Raw genomic sequence first — 8,667 nt, forward strand, 5'->3', positions numbered from 1 at the left:
TCCAAGCATATACCTCTGACTGACATTTCTCAGGTCTTACTCTTTTCTCAGAACTCTGAAATCAAAGTCATAATTTAAAGATCAAAGCCATAATTAAATAGTCAGGGCCTGAATTTAAAGATCAAGGCCTGTATTCAAAGATAGAAGCCAGAATTTAAGGATCAAAGACAGAGTTAAAGATCAAGGCCAGAATTCAAACATTGAAGCCAAAAAATGTCAACAATCAAAGCCAGAGCTTAAAGATAAGAGCCAGAATAAGAGAAGAGAAGAGAAGAGAAGAGAAGAGAAGAGAAGAGAAGAGAAGAGAAGGGGGGGGGGATTCAGTTGTTACAGCAACCAAGACATAAGTAAAATCAAGAAGAAATTTCAATAAGTTAAATTAAATTAAATTAAATTAAATTAAATTAAATTAAATTAAATTAAATTAAATTAAATTAAATTAAATTAAATTAAATCAAATTAAATTAAATTAAATTAAATTAAATTAAATTAAATTAAATTGAAATGAAGTAAAATAAAATAAAATAAAATAAGATAAGATAAGTAAAAACAGAAATAGATAAATAAAGCTAGAATACAATTTAGATATATACAATGTTACAATGGAATTTAAAATAAATAGAAGTAATTACAGGCGATATTAAAAATGATTCAGTAGTGACAGGTTGACATGGTGTGATTATGGTTGGTAATGACAAATTAAGCAATAAATAAAATAATAATATGGGTATGTAATATGACCATGAGTTGTAGTTAGAATAATAATGTAATATAACATAATAATATAATATAGCAAGATAATTATAATACAGTATATTATGCATTATAATTCCAGCAGCAGTCAAGAGAGAGTTTGGGATGAGATGATGGAGTGTGACAGACAGAGCAGGGATGTTATGGATCTGTTCATGGGGAGGGGGGGGGGGGTGTCAGTGGTCAGCATGGTGCAGTCTGTGGCCTCCGTTACTGTTCAACAGTCTGACGGCGGTGGGCACAAAGGAGCGCCTGAAGCGTTCAGTCTTGCACCGTGGTGGAATGATGCGCTGACTGAACGAGCTCCCCATCAGCCACAGCTCATCATGGAGAGGGTGAGAAGGGTTGTCCAGGATGGCTCGCAGTTTGTTCATCAACCTCCTCTCAGCCACTGACTCCAGACTGTCCAGTTCTAGACCAACCACAGAGCGGGCCTTCTTAACCAGCTTGTTGAGCTTGCTGGCCTCACCCGTCCTGATACCTCCACCCCAGCGAGCCACAGCAAAGAAGAGAGCACTGGCCACCACAGACTGATAGAAGGTCTTCAGAAGCCTGCTGCAGACACTGAAGGACCTGAGTCTCCTCAGGAAGAACAGTCTGCTCTGTCCCTTCCTGTAGATGGCATCAGTGTTGGTGGACCAGTCCAGTTTATTGTTTATTTGGACAATATTTGAGGGGGGGGGGGCTGTGGAAAGTTGACCATTGTGGTGTTAATGTCAATGTTCAGCAGGAGGGAGCAGGAGGAGGATGATGATGATGATGATGATGATGATGATGATTAGGGGCTGTCCATAGAAGCTGATGGCGGGCTGAGGGGGGGGGGTTAGCCAAGCTGCTGATTGGACGAAGAGCAGAGTCTCCAGTAGAGGTGTGAATGGGGGCTGTTGAGGTGGTTGATGACCCAGGATCACTATCTGTGCTCACCGTGGTGGGGGTTGTGTTGAACCTGTTGAAGAACAGAATGCTACCAAATAAAGGGATCAAAACCATAACTTTAGGATCAAAGTCACAATTTTGAGATCAGGCCCAGAATTTAAAGATTGGGGCCAAAATTTAAAGATCAAAGCCAGAATTTAAAGATCAAAGCCAGAATTTAAAGATCAAAGCCAGAATTTAAAGATCAATACACAAATTCAAATATTCAAAGCCTGAATGTATAGATCAGAGCCAGAATTTTAGGATCAAAGACAGATTTTAAAATAGCATATCCATAATTAAATGATCATAGCCATAATTTAAAGATTAAAGTCAGAATTAAAAGATCAAGGCCAGAATTCAAAGATTGGAGCCAGAATTTGAAGATCAAAGCCAGAATTGAATGATTAAAGACAGGATGTTAAGGTCAAAGTCATAATTGAATTATCACAGCCAGGATGTAGGTCAAAGCGAGAATTTAATGAGCAAAGCCATCATTAAAGATTAATTATGAGATCAAGGCCAGAATTTCAAGATCGAAGCTAGAATGTAAAATCAAAGCCAGAATTTAAAGATATTTTCTAGATCCACCCCTGCTTGAATGAAAGCAACCGGGCACATGTAAAACTTGCTGCTGACATTTTGCTTTTGTGTGCAGCACAAGGAATTGCATTGCACGGTCATAGGGAAGACAAAGACAGCCTTTACCAAGGAAATTTTCCTTACTAGTTTAAACTGCTTTGTGAATATGGTCCTGAGATAAAACAGTGCCTTGATGAGCTTCCAGGTAATGCAAAAATATTTAGCCCAGAGAGTTAAAATGGCCCAATTGAAACTGCAGCTTCTCTTCTTCTCCAAAAAATCAAAGCAGTGCTGCATGCTCAGCCTGACAAGTGTTGAGCTGATGAATACAAGGGCCTCTTGTAGAAGGAACTAACTGCTCTCTATGTGAGGTGCATGTATAATGGCAATCTCAGGGGAGGGGAGCTCTTAGATTTGATGCAACAGACTGTATAACACCTTCTTGCATTGCTTACAAAATTTTGGAAGTACTGGAACCGCTGCAGCTGGATCCTGAATTTTGTGGGTTTTGATGTAGCATCCATCATGTCAGGTGGGAGAGTTTGGGTGTAAGTGCTTCTCAAAAAATGTCTCCCATGCAGTGTATGTACCCTGCCACTTGTGTCTGCTAAATGACATTGTAAATTTGTAACATTGTAACTTGCACTTCCTGAACCTTGTACCTTCAACAAGAAGTGTCTCTAACTGCAGCCGCTCCTTTTGATGAGTAAAGTTCATTGCACCATTTCATGACCAAAGTCCACAGACGTGCATGATTCCTCCACACATTTAATACTACTGTTTTATAACTATGTTTGCAAGCCTGAGTAATGTATGGTTATATTTAATACTGTTTTATGACTATGTTGGACAGCATTATTCTGTTTTTGCTGAGATGCACGTGTCCAGCCTATTCTGTCGTGCTGTGTTTTTTTTTTTTACACCAAGCACCCACCAGGACTGTTGAGCAATGCCCCTCTGCTCAATCGCAAATATATTATTCAACTCCTACACCCATTTTGTTCATCAAGTCACCTGTTTTTAACCTTACAGCACTACAAAGTAGCAAGATAGCCAGGAAAACCTTGAGCACCCAAAGCCGTCATGCATAGCCATTGCCCACACCCGCACTGAGAACAGGTTTTGATGTAGATGAACGGCATAATCAAATTGAACAACAGGACAGTTTCAACCGCCCATTGTCACACAAAGGTGTGGGGGTAGTTTCAGATGTTAATGACTCATAGTCATTTACACAGAACCTCCACATCAACCCTCTGGTTTTCTCTCTGAGTTAAGGATAAAATGTCCTTTTCAGATATGCACAAGTTCCTGAAAATGTACCAAAAGTACCCAGGTGAACTTTACAATCAGACAAATTATAACCCCAACTTCAGTATTTCCTACTAGCCCCCTAGTATAATTTCCGTTTGAAGTCCAGGTGAGATGTGACAACGCAGCAGAAAAAACTTCTGAAAAAATCACCGGGAGGTATGCATTTAGGGGTGTTGATGTTTATACCTAGTGGTGTTTTGCATAGTTAGGGTGCTTGGCTGAAACAGGCTACTGTTCGATAGCAGAGGCGGTCAGTTTGTGTTTTTCAGTTATGATTTAAAGTTATAAATAGGGATAAGAATGCTGTTAGAATTTGCTGGTAATCTAATAGAAAACTTGTAATATAGGTTTCCAGGGGAGGTGTATCTCAGTGCACCATCCTCAAAAGAACCCATAAAACTCCCAGTACAGAATCTGTTTATATCGCACCGGTAGCATGAGCATGTTTTAATACTGTAAAATCTGTCATTTAAAAATCAAAGCCAGAATTCTGAGATCGAAGCCAGAATTTAAATATTGAATATAAAGATCAAAGCTAGACTTTAAAAATTAAAACCATAATAATGAGATCAAAGCCATACTTTAAAGACCATAGCCAGAATTTAATTCCCAAAGCCAGAATTTAAAGATTGTATGTGTAACATTGAGATCATTCAGCATTAAGGACAGTGTGCTCTCCCTACATTTGGCTTTGGCATTCCATGTAGGCACATGAAAGGGCAGGGAGCTCCCGGAACAGCGCCATGCCGCCAAATATAACTTATTACATGGAAATGATTCATTATTTTTAATAAGTGGTCCTGGCTGAACTGGATTGGTGTGTTAATGGGGTAAATCCTGTTGGAGTAATAATATTTTACTAATGTCTAATGAAGGCGTAGGAGGCAATGTGTACGTTAGACAGAAAAATTTTCAAATCCCAAGCGGGTTACTGCAGAAGCATGGTTGCATTAGAAGCATGGTTGCATTAGAAGCATGGTTGCTGCAGAAGCATGGTTGCATTAGAAGCATGGTTGCATTAGAAGCATGGTTGCTGTAGAAGCATGGTTGCATTAGAAGCATGGTTGCTGTAGAAGCATGGTTGCATTAGAAGCATGGTTGCATTAGAAGCATGGTTGCTGTAGAAGCATGGTTGCTGTAGAAGCATGGTTGCTGCAGAAGCATGGTTGCTGCAGAAGCATGGTTGCTGTAGAAGCATGGTTGCTGCAGAAGCATGGTTGCTGCAGAAGCATGGTTGCTGCAGAAGCATGGTTGCTGCAGAAGCATGGTTGCTGCAGAAGCATGGTTGCATTAGAAGCATGGTTGCTGTAGAAGCATGGTTGCATTAGAAGCATGGTTGCTGTAGAAGCATGGTTGCATTAGAAGCATGGTTGCATTAGAAGCATGGTTGCTGTAGAAGCATGGTTGCTGTAGAAGCATTGTTGCTGCAGAAGCATGGTTGCTGCAGAAGCATGGTTGCTGCAGAAGCATGGTTGCTGTAGAAGCATGGTTGCTGCAGAAGCATGGTTGCTGTAGAAGCATTGTTACTGCAGAAGCATGGTTGCTGCAGAAGCATGGTTGCTGCAGAAGCATGGTTGCTGTAGAAGCATGGTTGCTGCAGAAGCATCGTTGCTGCAGAAGCATTGTTGCTGCAGGGTGGGAATGCTTGTGTTCATAGGCGTCCACTTGTGTACTAAATCACCCATAAGGGGAGTTGTCTGCCTCATGGACTGTGAACCCGCCCGTCAGGGCCATCACTCTGTGCACACATCTCACTGTCCCCGCCCACTCACTGATGTAACAGTCCAAACACTATTTAAAGGACAGAAAGGGCCTGTGACTGTTGTGCAGTGAAGATCAACTAGTGACCCAAGAAAGAGAAAGGATAGACTTTCTTTATTCTACGAGTTTATAATGGCACAACAAGTTGAGGTGGTCAGAGAGACCATCACTTGTTCAATCTGTTTGGATCTCTTAAAAAAGCCAGTGACGATTCCCTGTGGACACAGCTACTGCATGAGCTGTATTGAAACCCACTGGGATGAAGAGGATGAGAAGAGAGACTACAGCTGCCCTCAGTGTAGGAAGACCTTCTCACCGAGGCCTGACCTGGTGAAAAGCACCATATTGGAAGTCTTAGTGAAGGAGCTGAAGAAGAATGGACTCCAAGCTGCTCCTGCTGATCACTGCTATGCTGGACCTGAAGATGTGGCCTGTGACGTCTGCACCGGGAGGAAACGAAAAGCCCACAAATCTTGTCTGCAGTGTCTGGCTTCTTACTGTGAGACAGACCTTCAGCTTCACTATGTATCTCCTGCCTTTAAGAAACACAAGCTGCAGGAGCCCTCAAAGCGCCTCCAGGAGATGATCTGCCATACAGATCAGCAGTCTATCTGTTACATCTGCACTGCAGATGCAGATAGAGACTATGTCACAGTCTCAGCTGCAGAAGAAAGGACTGAGAGGCAGAGAGAGCTTGAGGGGAGTCGACAAAACATCCAGTAGAGCATCCAGGACAGAGAGAAAGATCTGAAGCTGCTTCAACGGGAGGGAGAGGCTATCAACGGCTCCGCTGATAAAGCAGTGGAGGACAGTGAAAGCATTTTCACTGTAATGATCCATATCATGGAGAAAAGACGCTCTGAAGTGAAGAAAGTGATCCGATCCCAGCAGGAAACTGAAGTGAGTCGAGTCAAAGAGCTTCAGGAGAAGCTGGAGCAGGAGATCACTGAGCTGAAGAGGAGAGACGCTGAGCTGCAGAAGCTGTCACACACAGAGGACCACAACCAGTTTCTACAGGACTACCCCTCACTGTCAGGACTCAGTGGATCTACACACTCATCCAGCATCAAGACCCGTCCTCTGAGGTACTTTGAGGATGTGACAGCGGCTGTGTCAGGAGTCAGAGATCAACTACAGGACGTTCTGAGAGAGGGATGGCCAAACATCTCAGATATAGCGAGGCAAGTGGATGTTTTACAGTCACAAATGGAACCCAAGACCAGAGCTGAGTTTCTACAATATGCAAGTGACATCACATTGGATCCAAACACTGTGAACAAACAGTTGTTATTATCTGATGGGAACAGAACAGCAACATTGATGAGTAAAGCACAATCTTATCCCAGACACCGAAGCAGATTCACTGATTATGGTCAGGTCCTGAGTAGAGAGAGTCTGACTGGTCGTTGTTACTGGGAGGTGGAGTGGAATAAAAGAGGAGTTTATGTAGCAGTCGCATACAAGAACATCCTCAGAAAAGGGAGTGCAGATGAATGTTGTTTTCCATACAATGACAAATCTTGGGCGTTAGAATGTTTTGACGCAAAGTACGACTTTTGGCACAACACTGTCAAAATCCGTGTCCCAGGACCTTGGAGCAACAGAGTAGGAGTGTACCTGGATCACAGAGCAGGTATTCTGGCCTTCTACAGCGTCTCTCAAACCATGACTCTCCTCCACAGAGTCCAGACAAGATTCATGCATCCTCTCTACATTGGACTTTGGCTGCGTTTTCCTTCTCCTGGACTCACAGCAGAGCTTTGTGAACTGAAATAGGCATCGCTGAAAGGACAGACAACGCTGTGTTCCAAAGCAGATTTAAAATGTTGATAGTTTTTTTTACACTTACGTTAAATGACTTTTCTGATAATGATATACCAACAAGGTATCATAGGATTTCTTTCCCTATTTCCTTTTACATGGTTGGGCTACTGTGAATGAATCATTTGATGAGTCATTCAACCAACTTTGGTTGACATATTGAGAGGTCAAGAACACTAATAAAGTTCTTTATTCAACTGAACCAAGATTTGTTCTTTTCTGTTTGTTTTTATTTCTACCAGAAGAAAAAAAAAATACATGGAAGTATACATGCAGGGTCTGCCTGTATCTATACCCTGAGGTCACAAAAGCAGATTTTCAAGAGACTTAAAGAGAATTTGAATCATTAGTTGAATTAAAAAACTCAGTATTCATTCGGTTAAAAGTCACCTTTTTGCATTGCTAACAAAATTTTGGAAGTACTGGAACCGCTGCAGCTGGATCCTGAATTTTGTGGGTTTTGATGTAGCATCCATCATGTCAGGTGGGAGAGTTTGGGTGTAAGTGCTTCTCAAAAAATGTCCCCCATGCAGTGTATGTACCCTGCCACTTGTGTCTGCTAAATGACAAGTGAAGAAGTGTATCCAACTGCAGCCACTCCTTTTGATGAGTAAAGTTCATTGCACCATTTCATGACCAAAGTCCACAGACATGCATGATTCCTCCAAGCATTTAATACTACTGTTTTATAACTGTGTTTGCAAGCCTGAGTAATGTATGGTTATATTTAATACTGTTTTATGACTATGTTGGACAGCATTATTCTATTTTTTTTTAGATGCACGTGTCCAGCCTATTCTGTCGTGCTGTGTTTTTTTTTTCTACACCAAGCAACCACCAGGACTGGTGAGCCATGCCCCTCTGCTCAATCGCAAATATATCATTCAACTACCTCATACACCCATTTGGTTCATCAAGTCACCAGTTTTTAACCTTACAGCACAACAAAGTAGCAAGATAGCCAGGAAAACCTTGAGCACCCAAAGTCGTCATGCATAGCCATTGCCCACACCCGCACTGAGAACAGGTTTTGAAGTAGATGAACGGCACCATCAAAATCAAGAGACTTAAAGAGGATTTGAATCATTAGTTGAATTGAAAAACTCAGTATTCATTTGGTTAGAAGTCATTTAAGGGATTAAGTCTGATGCATGCTTGAAACGTGTAGAGAGAAGGTTGCAAGCTCTACCACCCCATTTCCAAAAAAGTTGGTTTGCTGAAGTATGTAGTGTTGTAGTCAAGACCACATTAATCGAGACCAAGACATTTAGCAGTGTTTCCCCAACCATTATACTGGGGGGCGGGGTGCACCCCCAACAGCGGCACCCGCCCTCCTTGGAAGTTCATTAAATTTTATTTTATATATAGCCCCAGATCACAGCAGAAGTAATTCAGGGTTATCTCTCTTAAAGATCAGGTCTTAAACTTGTTCTTTTATTTAACAGACTAAATATCCTCACACACAGAAACCCACAAACACGTGTGCTCACATACACACATCTCAGCACAATGATACGATAA

At 41.6% G+C, this 8,667-nt stretch overlaps 1 protein-coding gene across 1 annotated transcript; it reads left to right on the forward strand.

Annotated features, from left to right (window-relative positions):
• Positions 1-5,457: 5,457 nt before the first annotated feature.
• Positions 5,458-6,048, forward strand: LOC117826626 (E3 ubiquitin/ISG15 ligase TRIM25-like). The gene has a single exon (XM_034702812.1). The coding sequence runs from the start codon at positions 5,458-5,460 to the stop codon at positions 6,046-6,048; it is 591 nt and encodes a 196-aa protein (XP_034558703.1).
• Positions 6,049-8,667: the final 2,619 nt, after the last annotated feature.

The sequence above is a fragment of the Notolabrus celidotus genome, chromosome 15 (genome assembly GCF_009762535.1).
Source record: "Notolabrus celidotus isolate fNotCel1 chromosome 15, fNotCel1.pri, whole genome shotgun sequence".
NCBI lineage: Eukaryota > Metazoa > Chordata > Actinopteri > Labriformes > Labridae > Notolabrus > Notolabrus celidotus.